This window comes from Kickxella alabastrina (assembly GCF_025024165.1).
Source record: "Kickxella alabastrina strain RSA 675 chromosome Unknown BX661scaffold_2, whole genome shotgun sequence".
Taxonomy (NCBI): Eukaryota; Fungi; Kickxellomycota; class Kickxellomycetes; order Kickxellales; family Kickxellaceae; genus Kickxella; species Kickxella alabastrina.
This window is the reverse complement of record NW_026251473.1, coordinates 42,286-59,098: the sequence shown is the minus strand read 5'-3', so window position 1 is coordinate 59,098 and position 16,813 is coordinate 42,286. Positions and strand designations below refer to the sequence as shown.

Genomic DNA, 16,813 nt, shown 5'->3' with positions numbered 1-16,813 from the left:
TTTACAATGAAGTTTGTGCTCGCCTCAATTTGCGCCTTGGTTGGAATTAGCATGGCGCACATGGACATGATATCGCCCTGCCCTCGCTACAGTCCCAGGGGAATAAACTGCCCTGCTCTTCCCTCCGGTCAATTGCTTGACTACTCCATGTCAACGCCTCTGGGATACAACGCGCCTCTATGCAAGCACACTGTGCCCTTCCCAACACCATCTGCCACCTGGACCGCAGGCCAGGTTGTTACTGTCAGGATGGCACCTGGCGGTGCCCCGCACAGCGGCGGTCACTGCCAGTTTTCACTGTCATACGATGGCGGCAGAACATTTGTCGTTGTGTATGAGGTGCTGCGGTTGTGCTTTGGACCCGACAACAGCCAGCGAGCATTTACCTTTACGCTTCCTGCTAATCTGCCGTCATCCAACAAGGCGGTGTTTGCGTGGACCTGGGTTAACGCTGTGGGCAATCGCGAGTTTTACATGAACTGTGCCGATGTTGCCATCAGAGGACGGGCCCTGTCATATACAGGACAACAGATGGTCATTGCCAACCATGCAGGCTACCCGACTATTCCCGAGTTCAACGGCAATTTTGCCACGGGAATTAGTCTTTATAGCGCTGCACCTAACATTACTGTTCGCTGAGCTTTGGGTTTCTGTCGGTTTGTCAACAGTGATAGTGAATGCTAGCGCGTTTTTGCACATTTTTTTGTGACAGCATAAAATAGCAATTGATTTAATTCACAGGTATTATTTTGCATATGAATTTATAATCGTCTGTTTAATTTTATGCAGAATAATTGCGCACGCTACACTACAGTAAAGTCCCAACTTGTTTGCAAGCATTTTTTGCTGGCAAAATCGTCTATTGTATCAAATACATAATACAACTTATTGAAAATTTAGATCCCAGTAGGCAAGTAATTGTACAAATAATACAAAAAGGAAGGGTGTATTGAATCGCAGTGCAAATGTAATTGTAAAGGTTTACTTGATAAGGTCGTTCAGCGGATCAAATGCACCATTCAATTAGTTGGGGCTTTTGAGCCGCAACAGGCAAATGTATGTAAAAAATAATAAAGAAAATTAAAGAAAAATGGATGAAAAACAGCTATGCAAACGTAAAGCAAAACCAAAAGCAAAAAAATCAAAATAACAAAAAAGGGCGCGTCTTAAAATATATATTTTTTTACATCTTTCATCTTCACAAATTTACTATTACCGTTATAATAAGAGGTGGGATGTGTAGAGTGCTACGATGTAGTGTTAAAAGGCGGGGTGTCAGTTTATAAAGGTTTGTATTATCAATGGAATCAAAAGCGTAACTAAGGCCGACCTCATGTCTCGTTGCCTTTATTGTGCATTTCACCGATTTTGCACTCCGTTACCGAGAACTGGTTCTTCTACAGACAGACTGATGTCTTGGCGTGTCAATGTTATGATCTTTGCATGTGCGTATCCATGCATGTACATTATGAAACGGGGGACATATCAGGGTGCCAATATTATGTCCCCTGATTTGATCCTACATGGTACCATCTATGTCCTGTTAATTGGCATGTTGAGGTTAAGAATCGTGAAACGAGTTTTCATCAACATCCACTTCCATATCACCGGACTGCTCAACATTACACACTTGTTTTATTTACACACACATATTGCTTACACAAACATATTTGTTGTATACATCTACAGTAAGTAACCAACAATGCCTACAGGTACAAAAAAAACAATCTAACCTGTCAATTACATTTCAACTCAAATAGTATTTTTTAGGATTGTGTATGTGCAAAACCATACAGGTACTCCGATGAAAGTATATTTGGCAAGGTTATCAAACACCTAATCGAAACTCAGCATTTTAAAAGTGTTAAAGACGGTTTATGTTTGCATTTTGAGATTCCTCGTGATGGATTTATAGAAGCTGACTATGCGTATCGCAAAAGAAATTAGAATGCAGCATTAATCAAAGTTTTAAAAACCGCAAATTTGAATTAATAGCCAGAGCAAAGGTCAGCAAAAATATTCTAGAAGACGACCTGTAATTTAATAGTTATAGTCGGCTGTTGATGGGTGTATACCACAATAGGAAAGCAGCTGCATTTAGGGAGCAGAATAGTGGGACTAGCAAAAAGTGGACAACCGCAGGCAACATACGGAGAACAATGGCAGTTGAATATTGCGCCACAATGTATACCTGTAATTGTTCTACTGCAATTCAAATTATTTTTTCAATAAAACTCATTTTGGGTGCCCATTTGAGAATTTGTTGCATCAAACGTCCAGTGAAAAGGTGTTTGAATCTGCTATTTTCCCTCTTTCTTTTTCCGCCTTTACTATTTTTTTAAATAAATCAAATTTGGCACTTTTTACTCTTTCACTCATATCCTTTTTTGCAAGTTGTCCACACCATCGCCAAATAAAAAATACAAAAATAGACCATGAGTAACAATAACCGTGCCATCAGCGTAGTCATCGTAGGCGGATCCTATGCAGGAGCAACCGCAGCCAAGCAGCTCGCAGGACTGGCCAAAGGCAACTACCCTAACCTCAAAGTAACCCTGATTGACAAAAGCACGCACTATTTCCACGCTGTGGGGTTCCCCAAGGCGCTTATCAACGAGGATTACGCCTCAGAGTGCTTCCTCCCCTTTTCCAGTCTTTTTGATCCCAAGTCCAACCATGAGTTTGTGCACAGCAAGCTCAGCGCAATCAAGGACGCTCACCATGTGCAAGTGGAGGGTGGCCGCGAGATCTACTTCGACTATTTGATTTTGGCCACAGGCAGTCAGTCGCCGGGCCCAATCAACCCGGTGGCGACAAACAAGGCCGATGGACTGGAGGAGATCGCGCGGCTGCGCGATGGGATTCTCGAGTCTAACACTGTGATGGTTGTCGGCGGTGGAGCAGTCGGTGTCGAGATTGCCGGGTTTTTGGCAGAGGCGTACCCGGCTAAAAAAGTGACGCTGGTGCATAGTGGGTCTAGACTGTTGCCAATGAACTTTCGCGAGAGCATCGGCACTGGTGCTGTGACTAAGCTGAAGCAGCTCGGGGTTGCAGTTATTCTGAATGAGCGTATTGAGATACCCGAGGACCCCGAGTACGCTGCTCAGGTGAAGGGACAGGTTTTGCGCGGGTCCTCTGGAACCGAGTACCAAACTGACGTGCTGATCAAGGCTATTGGTCTGCGCATCAACTCGGATTTCCTCGCTCCTCTCGAGTTGGCCGCTACAACTAAGCTGCGCGCCGCCGGGCCTGTTCCCTTTATCCGCGTGCTGCCTACGTTGCAGTTGGCTGAGCCATTGTTTCCCAATATTTTTGTTGCCGGCGATGCCAACGATCTGCCAATGTCTGCCAAGTACGCGTTCAAGGCTGAGATGCAGGGCGGTACGGCGGCTGGGAATGTCAAGCGCATGGTCGAGGCCGGCTTTGACCAGGAATTCGCCCATGCTACGGCTGTTAGTGCCAAGGCCGCTGCCGATGTTATTGTGCCGTCGCTCAGTAAGTGGTCGGACATGGTTGATGCCATTATTGTGCCCATTGGATCACAGATGGGTGTCATTCAGGTCACGAAGATCACCTTTGGATGCTCTGGTATTGCAAATTTTATCGTGCGCCAGCTAAAATCGAAGGACTTTATGCTGTGGATGCGCAAGCCCCTGTTCAAGTACAGGGCTGCCCAAGACTAGTTAGAAGTATAATAAATTTTTATTAATAGCAAAATAAAAAAGTCTTCTTTCAGCTCACTTGTCAAACTCGGTGACGCGGCCCTTGTGGTGCACATAGATTTTCTCTGTAATTCCCTGTTGCATAGCGACCCAGCGTGCAGCAGTGAAGAGGTAGTCGCTCAGCCGGTTAACAAACATCATAGTCTCCTTGTCAATGTCCTCCTGTAGCGGCACCAGGGTGCGCTCGGCGCGGCGGCACACTGTACGGGCAATATGCAGGGTAGAGGCGGCCGGTCCGCCCGACGGCAAGATAAACGAACGATGCATGGGCAGTCCCACGGACAACTCATCAATCCACCCCTCCATTCTCGTACAATGGTATCCGTCGGGATCAAACCTCGTGCGGTTAATCTTAGTCTCTGACTTTCTGGTGCCATTCAGCGGCGTCGCCACATTCGACCCGACGTCCTGAAGCAGGCACTGGATGACCTCAAGCTGTGGAATGAGTGTCGAGGCGTTGGTTCCCTCCATATGCGCAATGGCCAGGCCGATGGTTGAGGAGAGCTCATCAGTGGTCCCGAGAGCCTCGAAAACGGCATCATCCTTACCGCGACGCTCGCCTGTGAAAAGCGCAGAAGTGCCCTTGTCGCCTGTGCGCGTGTACACCTTGACTGTTGCTGCGTAGAGCTTGACCTCCTCGGGAGACTTTATCTGAATTTCGCGCTGGCTCATAATAATTTTGTATGCAAATGTTTTTTGTACTTGTGATAAAATAACGTTGAAAGGTAGAGGGACAAAAAAGAATGTACCTGTTTTCACACTCTTTTCCCCCAATCCTCTCATTCTCTCCCAATTGTTCACACGAAAGAAAGCAGAGAATGAGAAAGTTTTCACTTTCTGAATTTGCCAACACCGCACAATCACAATCACAATCACTCACAAACTATTTTTTTTGGCTTGTTTTTTTTTCAAGTCCCCAGATCATCGTTGCTGGTAGTAACGAAACAAGATTATCCTGGAATCAGATCAAAACATGTCTATGACAAAAAAACCTGCCATTCATTCTAAATCTGCTCTTCGAATCTGCAAGTTTCTATATTGTTTGTCAAAACTGATATTGTTCTAGTTTTTTGTGTGGGGAAGTAGTTTTGAAGGCAACAAAAAAAACAGTAGCGATTAATATTGATAAAAAGTAATTTTTTGGATGAAATTGTTTTATTTTTCAAGACCGGTATTTGGAGCAGTCCAGGCTATATTTAATAATAATTCAAATTTTTAGATTCGTTGCTCGTTTCAAAAAATATAAATGAAAATAGTAGGCTTTTTTGTTCACTTAATCAATGCAGAATGCTGTTTGGCATAATTTTTGTCTTCCCCTTTCCCCAACCTTTGTCTGTTCTCTCATTTTTTGCTCTGCTCGCCTGAATCTTTTATATTGTTAAGAAAAGACCCAGACGAACAACTCAAAGCGTATGAGAGGAAAAAAGAACCGCATAAAATGTCTGAAACAGAGGCTGGTTTATCAATCATTTTAATAAAAGTTAATTCCAATGTTCTGGACTCTTAAAACAATTTTTTAATTGATATCTTGAAATAAATAAATTCACCTCATTGCTCATCAATTTCCTCATAGCTAATTTTTTTGTCAGCTCACAGAATTTTTTTATCCAAAGTCGATTATTACGAATACAAAATATGCATTAGTAAAGTGAAAATGTGTTGTTCTGGTGTCCAAAGTAAAATTAATGCAACACATAAAACCTTTTACAAAATAACCCTTCTAAAATGGTTGCGTATAAAAGGCAGCCTTTGTCCCACCATTATTCTCCCACATTTCAAGTTAAAAATACATCACAGAATAATCATCCTCACGATAACTAATTAATCTCATCAACTCAACAATGTTTGTCAAGTACGGAATCTTTGCTGCCCTCGCCGTGGTCGCCCTCGCTCAGGATGCCGCCCCCATCTCCAACTCTCCCATTGCCGCCGAGGCCATTGCCACCCCTATCTCTGTCGATGCCACTGTTGCCGCCATCCAGGATATTATCATCCAGAGCACCAGCGTCGCTGCCCCTGCCCTGAGGGATCACGATGCTGAGGCTGATGCTCTTGACAACTCCGTCGAGGTTCTTGCCAGCTCTGCTGAGGCTATTGTTGCCGCTGTCGATGAGATTATTGCTCAAAGCACCAGCGTTGCCGCTGCTGCCGCTTCTGAGGAGCCTGCGGCTATTGTTGTTGAGGAGCCCGCTGCTGTTGTTGCTGAGGAGCCCGCTGCTGCCATCCCCGAGGGGGCTGCCGTTGCTATCCCCGAGGGTGCCGCTGCTGATATTGCTGGCGAGTCCAGCGCCGCCCCTATCCGTCGCCGTTTCATGAACAAGCGCGGGTACAGTGGTCACCACGGTGGCGCCACTGATAAGCCCACCCATAAGGCGGACCCTGTCTATAAGGCAGAGCCTGTCTATAAGGCAGAGCCTGTCTATAAGGCCGCCCCTGTCTATAAGGCAGAGCCTGTCTATAAGGCCGCCCCTGTCTATAAGGCAGAGCCTGTCTATAAGGCCGCCCCTGTCTATAAGGCAGAGCCTGTATATAAGGCCGCCCCTGTCTATGAGGGTGGAGCTGTCGAGCCCACCGGCTCCAATGTTTACTAAATTCTAAGCTAATGCTCTTTACTCGGAGCGTTTTACACACCCTTCACTTCCATTGCCATACTTTTACCCCTTCTTGGTGAATGGGTGTGTACGCGCGCGTGGTTCTATTCATATAACGACTAACTAATGTTGATGATTTTCTCTATTAAAAAATTATATAATTTAAATTCAACACAACACAACGATAATTAATAGTCAATTTAATTCAATATCGAATTTTCGTGGATTTTTTCCAGCTGCACATGCCACTAATATTCGTTAAATTCCAGCTTTATCCCCCTATTAGCATTGTTAGAGTTGTAATAGCCCGAAGTCAGGGTGTGTGAGTATTTTTTATCTTTAAACAAGATGGTAAAGTGGGAAATTGAGGGGAGGTGGATCGTAGCTGAATGCAAAATAAATGAACAGCATGACGATTTTGTGGCTTCAAGTGAATAGAATGAGAGTTGGTGACATATATGGCTTGGGTCAATTGACTTGTTTTTCCCCCCATGTCTCCCCAAATTTTAATTGAGGCTGTCCTTTTTGGACACTGAAGTTATTTGATTAAGGTATATAGCTTTATAGAATTATTGAAAACCAACACATTAATGTAACAATTTTAATAGGGTACTAGTATTGATAGAAGAAAATAAAATAAATGAGGCATAGACATGCGCCATTTACGTGATATAAACTTGTCACGGCAAATGTAGTGACCATGTTATCATATTTTTTATCTTTTACCACCAAAAAAGTAAACAAACCAGTTAGCGCGCAGGAAGACATGGCGTGATAGGAGAGGCCAACGAAGCAAACAAAAAATAAAAACTTGGCAGTTTACAAATAATCACGAGCCCATGTACTTGTCGAATTTATTCTTTTAAAAATCCAACTGACGTATAGCATTATAAAAAATTCGCAGTGCGGATACTCGTGCTCACCGAAAAATATTTAAAGTCTTCAAATGGTCAAAGCAAAAACATCCAAATATAAAAAAGCATTTTAAAGTGAACAAATTATTTATTTTTACGTAAACTAAAATATTAGTTGGACAAATTCACCCACCACCACATTTATCTTCTATTTTTTATAATACTAATTTGTTGAGACAATTTTTCTTCCAATTTATACTTACATGCACATATAAATATACATATATTTTCTTATTCATTTTAAATTTATTTATTTAACCATTATACATTTATTTCATATAACTATCCACTCAAATAGTATTCATTTGTATGCGCATCCTAGTTAAGCAATTTGTGTTTGCCACCCTTGTAGCCGTGCCCGTTCTAGCACATATTGAGATGCTCAGCCCCTGTCCTCGGTTCAGCGCTCACGGAAAAAACTGCCCTGCTCTTCCATTTGGCCAAGAAGTAGACTACTCCCTGATAATTCCTCTCGGCGAGAGCCAACCTCTATGCAAATACACCACTCCATACTCAACTCCTTCAGCTACATGGACTGCAGGTCAGTCTATCACCGTAATTTTCCAACCCGGAGGTGTTGCTCATAACGGCGGGCATTGTCAGTTTTCCATGTCCTACGATGGTGGCAAGACATTTGTTGTGATTCATGAAGAGTTAAAGTACTGCTTTGTTGGGAGTGCCTTGTCTGGTAACAGTATGTTGATTAGTAGTTATGATATTAAGCTGCCTTCAGACCTGCCGGCCTCGGATAAGGCAGTGTTTGCCTGGACTTGGGTTAATGCGTCGGGTAACCGTGAATTTTATATGAACTGCGCCGACGTGGCTATCAAGAGCAGCTCAACATCGTTTACTGGAAAGGAAATGACTATTGTGAATCATAAAGGGTACGAGACTATTCCTGAATTTGGTGGAAGCTACGACACGGGGCTTGATATCTATAACAAGGCCAAGCAAATTACAGTCACCAGCAGTGGTGTCTCCAAGGGAGCTTCAAATATCAACAATGACCCAGAAAACAGCTCGTACGTTTCAAGTGATGTTAGCACCAGTAAACCAACTAGCGCCATTGTGAATGCAAAAAGTAGCCTAGGTAGCATTACCATTTCTTCAGATGGTATCATTAAGAATGCCGCTATCAAAGCAGGAAACAACATTGTTGGCACCGCAACTGCAACCGCAATCGCGATCACCTCAAAATATTCCTGTAATGAAAAGACTGCATCAGCTTCAAAATTTAGTATGGAGAAAGAAATAATTCCGACTAATGCCGCAACAACCTGCTCCTTGGGCGAGTTTAGGTGCGGAAGTGACACGGCAAGTTTTGACACTTGTGATAACTCCAGGTGGGTTTCGCTCCCTTGTGCGCCTGGAACCGTGTGCCGGATTTCAGCGGATAGCAATACTCCTTGCCAGCTGGCCTGAACAAGTGTCGATTTTTATATATCTTATTTTGCATTATTATTTTTCTGTAAAATTTTTGTTAATGTGGCACAATAATATTATCCAATTCTACAAATATTCACATGTAGACAAGTGTTATAGTATTATTGTGTTTGTGGTGCAAATTGAAATATTAAACAATTAGAAACCTACATTCTAAAGCTAATGAATAGAATCGATTATCTACCGCGCTACCTTGCCCACCACAGGCTCTCTCGCTAAGCTTGTCTTCATGCTCCTATAAAAAATTGTTCTAGGGGTGGCGTAGTTGGAAGTTTTCCAAACCTGGGCCTAATTGACTAGCAGTGGAAGTGTCCGTCAATGTGTCAGTAAATTTTTTAAATACTAGCACATGATCTGCCAGCTAGAGCGTCAATCGTGGCCAGATAGCTAGTGTGCATATCTACCGTCATCATTTATGTTTTAAAATAAATAATACATAACCAATATACTGATGTCTCAGTTTCAATAATGCGTTGGTATCGGATATTAGCAATAATAGAAATAAAAAATATTAACAGTTCATAAAGAATCACGAGCTTTATGTTTCCGCCAATAAAATATTTTCTTGCGTTTTCCAATAAACATTAAAATGTAAAAAAATAGTAAGTTTTATATATATAAAAGAAAATTTTTAAAAAGACATAAGAAAACAAAGACAAGCAAATTCAGATATAAAGAAATAATTTAAAAAGAAAAACGGCTTTTTATTTTAAAAAGAATAAATAAATATTTTTTGCTATTGTATGTGTGTGTGTAGGAGGTTTGACAAATTCATTTACCTCAAACCATTTTCTGCCTTTTTTTCCAAATATTTTTTCTCCCGTATTACTGTTATAATAAAATCTACATATACATTTTTTATTTATAGTTTGAACTATACGCGTCATATATTTTATATAATTTTTATTTACATTTATATATACAACCATAGACTTGCTTAGTATTTGAAATTATGCGTATTATAGTAAACATACTTTTGGCCGCCACCCTCATTGCAGCACCAGCCCATGCACACATTCAAATGATTAGTCCCTGTCCGCGTTACAACGCTAATGGAAAAAACTGTCCAGCATTACCCGCAGGCCAAATAATAGACTACTCTATGACATCCCCCTTAGGCGAAACCCAACCTCTATGCAAATACACCGTTCCGTTTGCAACTCCTTCAGCTACCTGGACTGCAGGCCAGTTGGTCAAAATATCATTTCAGCCCGGAGGTGCCGCTCATAGCGGCGGGCATTGTCAGTTTTCCATGTCCTACGATGGTGGCAAGACATTTGTTGTGATTCATGAAGAGTTAAAGTACTGCTTTGTTGGGAGTGCCTCGTCTGGTAACAGTATGTTGATTAGTAGTTATGATATTAAGCTGCCTTCAGACCTGCCGGCCTCGGATAAGGCAGTGTTTGCTTGGACTTGGGTTAATGCGTCGGGTAACCGTGAATTTTACATGAACTGCGCCGACGTGGCTATCAAGAGCAGCTCAACATCGTTTACTGGAAAGGAAATGACTATTGTGAATCATAAAGGGTACAAGACTATTCCTGAATTTGGTGGAAGCTACGACACGGGGCTTGATATCTATAACAAGGCCAAGCAAATTACAGTCACCAGCAGTGGTGTCTCCAAGGGAGCTTCAAATATCAACAATGACCCAGAAAACAGCTCGATTGTTTCAAGTGCTTTTAGCAGCACCCAACCAACTAGCAGCACTGAAGCAGTTAGCAGTAGCAGTATTATTATTTCAGCCGATCGGATTGTTAACCTTGTTGCTGCCAAGGCAGTCAGCAGCTCGGGTTCACTCGCATCAGAAACCCTAACCACCAGAAGAAGGCCCTGCAAGGGTAAAAATGCTTTACCTTCAGCCTCACCATCCGCTTCACCTTCAGCTTCACCTTCAGATAAGGTGTTTGTTTTAGAAAACGTGGTTATTCCGGCTAATGAATTGGCGCAGTGCTCTTTGGGTGAGTTTAGGTGCGGAAGTGACACGGCAAGTTTTGACACTTGTGATAACTCCGGATGGGTTTCGCGCCCTTGTGCGCCTGGAACCGTGTGCCGGATTTCAGCGGACAGTTCTAGTCCTTGCCAGCTGGCCTGAGCAAGTGACAACTTTTTTCTTCTTCATTTTTACAAATTGCTATTTATACAATATCATTATGATTCAAGTATTTAAAGGTATTAAAGTGCTGAAATATCATTATCCTTGTAATGCAAAATTGGGTTTTAATTTATTTTGGCCGTTTATTATTTGGGATATTGTTCGGCAATTGCACTATACTTTGGGAAGTAAGGGACCACAACAAGCACAATGAGGATTTAAAAAACAAGTAAATAACGAGCAGGCAAACAAGCCAGACAATATATTGTTATTCATAGTATCTATTGTTTAGGACAAAGCGTAAAAAATTAGTCGTAAACTGTGTCTGGAAGAGAGAGAAAGAGAGAGAGAGAGAGAGAGAGAGAGAAAGAGAGGAGGAGGGCACACATATGTTATTGTTTATGAGAAAAGAAGAAAGCATTTATTTATTTAAAATAATTGATTATAAAAATTAGTAATAACATGGTATTTATTATTTTCTACGTTGATAATAAAGTAATTAACAATTGTTTTGAAATATTTTTTTTGTGAAACTGCCGTTGAACAATGAAATAAAGGTCTGTCGTTGACTTTCTCATTTATTTTTGGATTTTTTATACATTTTTTATCGCATGTTTTTGCGCGTATTACTTGATTAGGAAATTAATAAATAAAAAATAAAGGTTATTTTATTTTTAAAAAGCACATTCGTTGGAGGCGGAGATTTGGTTGGTTTTATTTTCCATCCCCTCCCTCGAAGGGAGCAAAGAAAAAGAATGAAGAAAAGAGGAAAGACATGCAAGTGATGTCGATCACCGCGACTTTCTCGCTTATTTCCCCTTCCAGCTGGCCAGCCAGCCAGCCAGCCAGCCAGCCAGCCAGTTATTATTTTATTTAGCTGTACAAATAATGATGCTGCAGCTCACATACATAAAAGAAAGGAGGATTCGCGCTTCATGCGTTGCACGCACTCGAAAAAGAGTGAGAGAGTGAGAGAGCGAGAGAGCAAGGGAGCAAGGAAGAGGGAGTTGATGTGGTGTTGTAATTTTTTTCTTATGGCTGGGTGGGAAACAAAAAATTGGAAAGCATGATCCAAAAGCGGGTTAGTCGTTGTTTTGGTATTTCCTTCTTTCTTCCTCTTTCTGTTTACTTTTTTTTCCATCATTTTTTCAATCTCTTTCAGTTTTCCATTTTCTTTTGCTTTTTCTCGTCTCGTTTACTCAATCAACCACTCACTCAGTCGTCTTGCTTGGCTAACTTTTCATTCTTTTTTTGTTATTTTTTGTTATCTCTTTACTACTGTACTTTTCCGACACCCTAAATTTTCTTCTCTAAAATCCCTTTTTATTTTTATTTACACATTTTTGCATCTATCCACCCTTTATTCCCCCCATATAAGCCAACAATAACAACAAAGAAGATATGAACGCTTTACCAAAACAAGCAAGGTCACCAGCAGGATTAATACTGCCTGCAACAACAGCAGCTGGGCGGTCGTCGGTGGTTGACCGGGTCAAGTGGATTGAGAAAACCCATGGGGTAAATGATATTGTGCCGCAGGCGCCGCGTGCACGGCTGCGTCTGCCTAAGCATTTTGGGGAGAAACAGGGAGGAGCAGCAGCCACTGGCAGTGGTGGGCAGGCGGAGAAGCAGCTGGTAGCGGTGGCAGTGGCAGTGCCGGTGAAGGCTAAAGAAGCGAAGGCAAAGGCAAAGGCAGAGCCAGAGCCAGAGCCAGAGCCAGAGTCGGAGGCGGAAGAGTATCATGGCATGGAGCATGATGAGGAGCATGCTGCGGATCATGGTGTCGAGCAGGCTCCGGAAGCATCAGAGTCGGAGTACGAATCACCAGATCACGCCGCAGCAGCACCAGCAGAGGCAAGGGCAGAAGCACCCGCCGAACCCAAATCTCAAGCCGAGTACCACCCGCACTCCCCACCTCCCACCGACCACACACCCGACCCTCACCTCCACGCGCTTCCATCGCCAGTTCCGAGCGAAATCAGCACAATCGCTCCACTCTCCCCTGCACCCTCCTTCTTCCCAGCAGAATTCCCACTCAGCCACGATCCACCCAATGCGCAGTTCCCACCGGAGGAGCAGGGGGGGAGGGGTGTTAAACTTGGTCTCTTGCGGAGTCCGCATAGGTCAAGAGCTAATTCTGAAGAGTCCATTGTCAGTTTGCAAGACGATGACGATGGGCTTCTGTATATGAGTCGGAGGTCGAGTGTCAGCGATATGGAGGGGTTTGATACGGGGCCGGTGCACGTGCAGATTAGTGGGATTGGGGTCAGCGGGGGTTCTGGCGGCGCTGGCGGCTCTGCTGCTGCTGCCGCTGCCGCCGCCGCCGCCGCTGCAGATAAAGGCAGCAAAGTGCGGTTGTTTCCGCGGTCAGTCAAGCCAGCGGCGGCAGCAAAGGCACCAGCACCAGTGCAGGCACTAACGCAGGCGCCAACGCAGGCGGCGCAGCCAGCCAAGTACGCTCGCAGCACAGACAGGCCGAGCAACAAAGACTCGGACACCGAAACGGCAAAGCTCAAGAGCCTTGGCGGGATCCGCGGGCGATCACAGCCCACAGCGCGCCGGTACAACCGCACCCAGCCCATGTCGTCCTCAGGATCCACCCACAGCGCGCAAGACACATGTGAGCGGCCACAGAGCCCTGCCCTGGTGCAGATTCAGGGAAGCCAAGGGCATCGCGCGGTGAGCAGCTCAAGTCACACGGAGGACGGCAGCGAGGATGACGGGTCGCTGCTTAGGAGACTGAATAAAATGTCCACCGTGAGGCCAAATGTCCAGGATTTGGTGAGCAACAAGCCGGCCCCGAAATTTGTCAAACGGTCACCGCACTTTAATACCACATTGCTGACCAATGCCACTGCGGGCCCCGTGGGGACAAGCACCGGCGGCAGCACGAAGCGTGGCGCCAAGACGCAGAAACGGTACATTTGAGATGGATAGTAAATAAATAAATACGCGCTTTTCTTTCAAAGGTAGTTTGTCAGCAGCTGGCCGCGCAACACGTCGTCAAGCTCATTGACCGCCACCTGTGCGTGCATCTGCGTCAGCTCGTCGCCGTCGCCGTCGCCGTCGCATATGCGGCGGAGGCAGCGGTAGATGCGGCGCAAGCAGCCGTGGTCGACCAGCTCCAGCACTTCGCCAGCGTAGCCGCGCAGCAGCAGCAGCCAAAACACCACGGCAGCGCGCCGCAGCACGCCCGGCGCCCCAGCCAGCAGCAGCAGGTCCTCCAGCGTCACGCTGATCTCGACCACCCATCGGTGCAGCGCCAGCGGGCAGGTCTCGGCGACAGCCGATAGGATCGCCAACGCCGAGTGTGCGCGCACATCGCGTTCGTCGCTTGGCCCGTGCGGCGCCTGCAGTGCGGCCAGCAGCGGCGGGACCAGCGCGTCGGCGTACTGCGGGATGGTCTGGCCAGCGCGCTGCACGGTCTGCACCAGCGCCTCGCCAACACGCAGCGTCTCGTCTAACCCAGCAGCCGAGGGCTCCGCCGCGTACATGTCGACCAGCCGCGGGATGAACTGCGCGGCGTGCGCGTCCGCCAGCGCCGCCAGCCCGCGCACGGCGTTGAGGTGCACGTAGCTGTCGGCCGCACGCACAGCGTCGACGAAGACGCCGACCGTGGCGTCCAGCTGATCGCCGCGGATCACCGGCGATCTGGCCAGCACCATGTTGCGCAGCTCGATGATGCCGTGCGCGCGCACCGGCACCAGCTCCGAGCTGGCGTCGCGCAGCGCCGCGTGGAGCCGCTCCATCTCGGGCGGGCCCGGAACTGGCGCCGAGCCGCCCGCCCGCTCCGGGCCTCTGCCGCTGCGGCCGTTGAGCGCAAGCACCATGGCCACCTGGCGAGCCACCTGCTGCGCCAGCGCCCGCAGCGCGCTGGGCCGCTGCCCGAGCTGCGCTAGCTGCGCCTGGATTGCGCGCAGGTGCCGCAGCGACGCTGCGTCCCACACGATTTCCGGCAGCGCAGTGTCGCCTGGCGGCGCCAGCCCGGCCGCCAGCGCGGGCGCCATGGCCGCAAACGCTGCCTGCTCGCTGGCCGCCATCACGTGGCCGAGCAGCATCAGCGCCAGCGCCGCCAGCTGCGCGCCGGCCTGGCCGTCGCCGTCGCCGTCGTCATCGCCGGCGTCTGCGTCTGCGTCGACGGACAGCGCCTGCATCAGCCGGCCGATCGCCGGCGCGTCGTGCTGCTGTGCCTGCGCTGCGCTCGTGTCGGCGACGCGGGCGGCGTAGCGCTCGAGCGTGTCGAAGATGAACGCGAGCACGTCGGTGTGCTTGGCGAGCAGCGCGGGGCCGAAGCGGTCGACGGCGGCGAGGACAAACTGCGACACAAGCCACCACTTGCGCACCAGCGCAGGCTGCCGCTGCTGCCGCGGCTGGTCGAGCATCTCCTGCAGCGCCTGCTGCTCGCGCAGCAGAGTGACGAAGACGTCGCCCAGCAGGCTGCGCAGCTGCAGCGCACCCAGGACGCCCAGCAGCGTGGCCACTGGCACATGGCCGGCCGCTGCGTCGCCGTCGGCATTGGAGTCCCAGACCAAGTCGACTGCATCGGCCTGCTTTGCGCGCGAGGCGAACACTGGGTACTCCAGCCGCGCGGTATTGCCGCCGAGCTCGCTGTCGTCGCCGTCGTCCGCCTCGCTGCCGCGCGCATACTGCACTGCGCGCAGAACCATGGTTATGGCCGCCGGCACAGGCAGCCTCTGCAGTGTGGTCACAAGGACGCTGTGCAGCGCCTCGCCCGAGCTATCATCGTGGGTGGGTGCTGCCGATGGCTCTGTCTCCGCCAGGGCCTCTGCCTCTCCTGCCTTTGCCTTTGCCTTTGCCCAGTGCAGCAGCGGCGTGAAGACGGGCAGCACCAGCGCAGAAAGCATTTCCGCCGACGGAACGCCCTCGCGCACAAGCTGGCCGATGGTGCGCAGGGCGCGCTGCAGATCGTCCGCCGAGGACACGACCGTCACGGGCCGCTCAGCCGCAGCCTTGGGCTCGGCTGTGGCGCCGTCCTCAGCCACCGGGGTCACTTGGACCGCCTGGATCACTTGGATCAGCGGCCTGCCCGGCGCCGTCGTGTGCAGTGCGCGCGCAACCGGGTCATCGGCCTCGCCTGTCTCTTCGCAGCTGGCCACGCGTGTTCGCTGGCGCGCGTCGAACCAGCGCATCAACGGCAGCAGCACCGGCCGTGCAACAAGCTCATTGAATCTGCCTGGGGCTTTTTCGGCCAGGCGGCGCAGCGCGTAGACCGCAGCCTGGCGCACGCGGTCAGAGACCGCCGCCTCTGTCGCCTCCTCTGCGCCCGCCTGCCTGCGCTCCATCCGCTGGGCCATCTGCATGATCTGCGGCACGACGCGTGCCAGGTACTCGTCGGCAGGCATTTCGGCGGGCGCAGTCAGCAGCAGCGTGGCGATGCGGTCGAGCTTCTCGGCCGTGAGCTCAGTGTCGTTGCCAACGAGAAAGTCTACAGCCACGTATGCGCCCATTGGCCGAAGCAGGATGCGCGCGAGGAACCGGCCGCAGAGCGTGCGGAACCATGCTGCCTTTTTGTTGGTCCCAGAGTTGAGCAACGTTGTGAGCGTCTCCATCGCCAGGTACGCGTCCATTTCATCGTAGATGCGCGTGAACGCGCGCCGCAGGTACACGCGGGGCTCGGCACGCACCTCGATAGCCTCCAAGTACGCGGGCGGTGGTGGCGGCTGCACGTGCAGCGGCGGGATCGGCGCATATGCCGTCTGCAGCAGCGCCGCCAGCAGATCGCAGGCGCACTTGGCCACGCACATCTGTGCGACGTCACCCCGTGCCTCTGCTTTAGCTGCACCGATAATGTCGGCCAGCCTGCGGGCGATCTCCGGCAGCCCCAGTGCGCGCGCGTCCTCCTCAGCCCACGAGTCTAGCAGCCGCTGGCGTTGGACCGTCTGCGAGAGCACCGTGGCGACATCCGACCGTGTGCGCTGCGCCAGCGGCACGCCGACTCCAGGCAGCAGCCGAGGCTGCACGCCAAAAACCATCACCACGTCCAGCGACTGCGCGACCACCTGCCGATCCTTGAGCCCCAGTGCGTCC

General features: G+C 48.6%; 8 protein-coding genes across 8 annotated transcripts; 6 read left to right on the top strand and 2 right to left on the bottom strand.

Moving 5' to 3' along the window:
• Nucleotides 1–6: 6 nt before the first annotated feature.
• BX661DRAFT_195776 (uncharacterized protein) lies at nucleotides 7–639 on the top strand (the record flags this gene model as incomplete). Its single annotated transcript, XM_051537985.1, has 1 exon — nucleotides 7–639. The coding sequence occupies one exon, from the start codon at nucleotides 7–9 to the stop codon at nucleotides 637–639; it is 633 nt and encodes a 210-aa protein (XP_051394387.1).
• Nucleotides 640–2,280: 1,641 nt separating this feature from the next.
• BX661DRAFT_176449 (uncharacterized protein) lies at nucleotides 2,281–3,785 on the top strand. The gene has a single exon (XM_051534333.1). The coding sequence runs from the start codon at nucleotides 2,436–2,438 to the stop codon at nucleotides 3,681–3,683; it is 1,248 nt and encodes a 415-aa protein (XP_051394386.1). The 5' UTR covers nucleotides 2,281–2,435; the 3' UTR covers nucleotides 3,684–3,785.
• Nucleotides 3,738–4,394, bottom strand: BX661DRAFT_192840 (cob(I)alamin adenosyltransferase; the record flags this gene model as incomplete). The annotated part of the gene is made up of 1 exon (XM_051537736.1): nucleotides 3,738–4,394. The coding sequence occupies one exon, from the start codon at nucleotides 4,392–4,394 to the stop codon at nucleotides 3,738–3,740; it is 657 nt and encodes a 218-aa protein (XP_051394385.1).
• A 1,122-nt stretch (nucleotides 4,395–5,516) lies between these two features.
• Nucleotides 5,517–6,447, top strand: BX661DRAFT_202937 (uncharacterized protein). Its single transcript, XM_051538519.1, has one exon. It carries the CDS (start codon nucleotides 5,564–5,566, stop codon nucleotides 6,311–6,313), a length of 750 nt encoding a protein of 249 aa, XP_051394384.1. The 5' UTR covers nucleotides 5,517–5,563; the 3' UTR covers nucleotides 6,314–6,447.
• A 1,089-nt stretch (nucleotides 6,448–7,536) lies between these two features.
• BX661DRAFT_168404 (uncharacterized protein) lies at nucleotides 7,537–8,769 on the top strand (the record flags this gene model as incomplete). The annotated part of the gene is made up of 2 exons (XM_051533429.1): nucleotides 7,537–8,570; nucleotides 8,757–8,769. The coding sequence occupies 2 exons, from the start codon at nucleotides 7,537–7,539 to the stop codon at nucleotides 8,767–8,769; spliced, it is 1,047 nt and encodes a 348-aa protein (XP_051394383.1).
• Nucleotides 8,770–9,491: 722 nt separating this feature from the next.
• On the top strand, nucleotides 9,492–10,765 carry BX661DRAFT_202936 (uncharacterized protein; the record flags this gene model as incomplete). Its single annotated transcript, XM_051538518.1, has 1 exon — nucleotides 9,492–10,765. The coding sequence occupies exon 1, from the start codon at nucleotides 9,623–9,625 to the stop codon at nucleotides 10,763–10,765; it is 1,143 nt and encodes a 380-aa protein (XP_051394382.1). The 5' UTR covers nucleotides 9,492–9,622.
• Nucleotides 10,766–12,166: 1,401 nt separating this feature from the next.
• BX661DRAFT_195771 (uncharacterized protein) lies at nucleotides 12,167–13,693 on the top strand (the record flags this gene model as incomplete). Its single annotated transcript, XM_051537984.1, has 1 exon — nucleotides 12,167–13,693. The coding sequence occupies one exon, from the start codon at nucleotides 12,167–12,169 to the stop codon at nucleotides 13,691–13,693; it is 1,527 nt and encodes a 508-aa protein (XP_051394381.1).
• Nucleotides 13,694–14,154: 461 nt separating this feature from the next.
• BX661DRAFT_136967 (uncharacterized protein) lies at nucleotides 14,155–14,547 on the bottom strand (the record flags this gene model as incomplete). Its single annotated transcript, XM_051532685.1, has 1 exon — nucleotides 14,155–14,547. A coding segment is annotated over one exon (393 nt), but the record flags the coding sequence as incomplete, so codon positions are not given.
• Between the last annotated feature and the right edge of the window lie 2,266 nt (nucleotides 14,548–16,813).

Coding starts and splice junctions, on each gene's coding strand:
- BX661DRAFT_176449 (XM_051534333.1), top strand. CDS start 2,436: ATGAGTAACAATAACCGTGCCATCAGCGTAGTCATCGTAGGCGGATCC.
- BX661DRAFT_202937 (XM_051538519.1), top strand. CDS start 5,564: ATGTTTGTCAAGTACGGAATCTTTGCTGCCCTCGCCGTGGTCGCCCTC.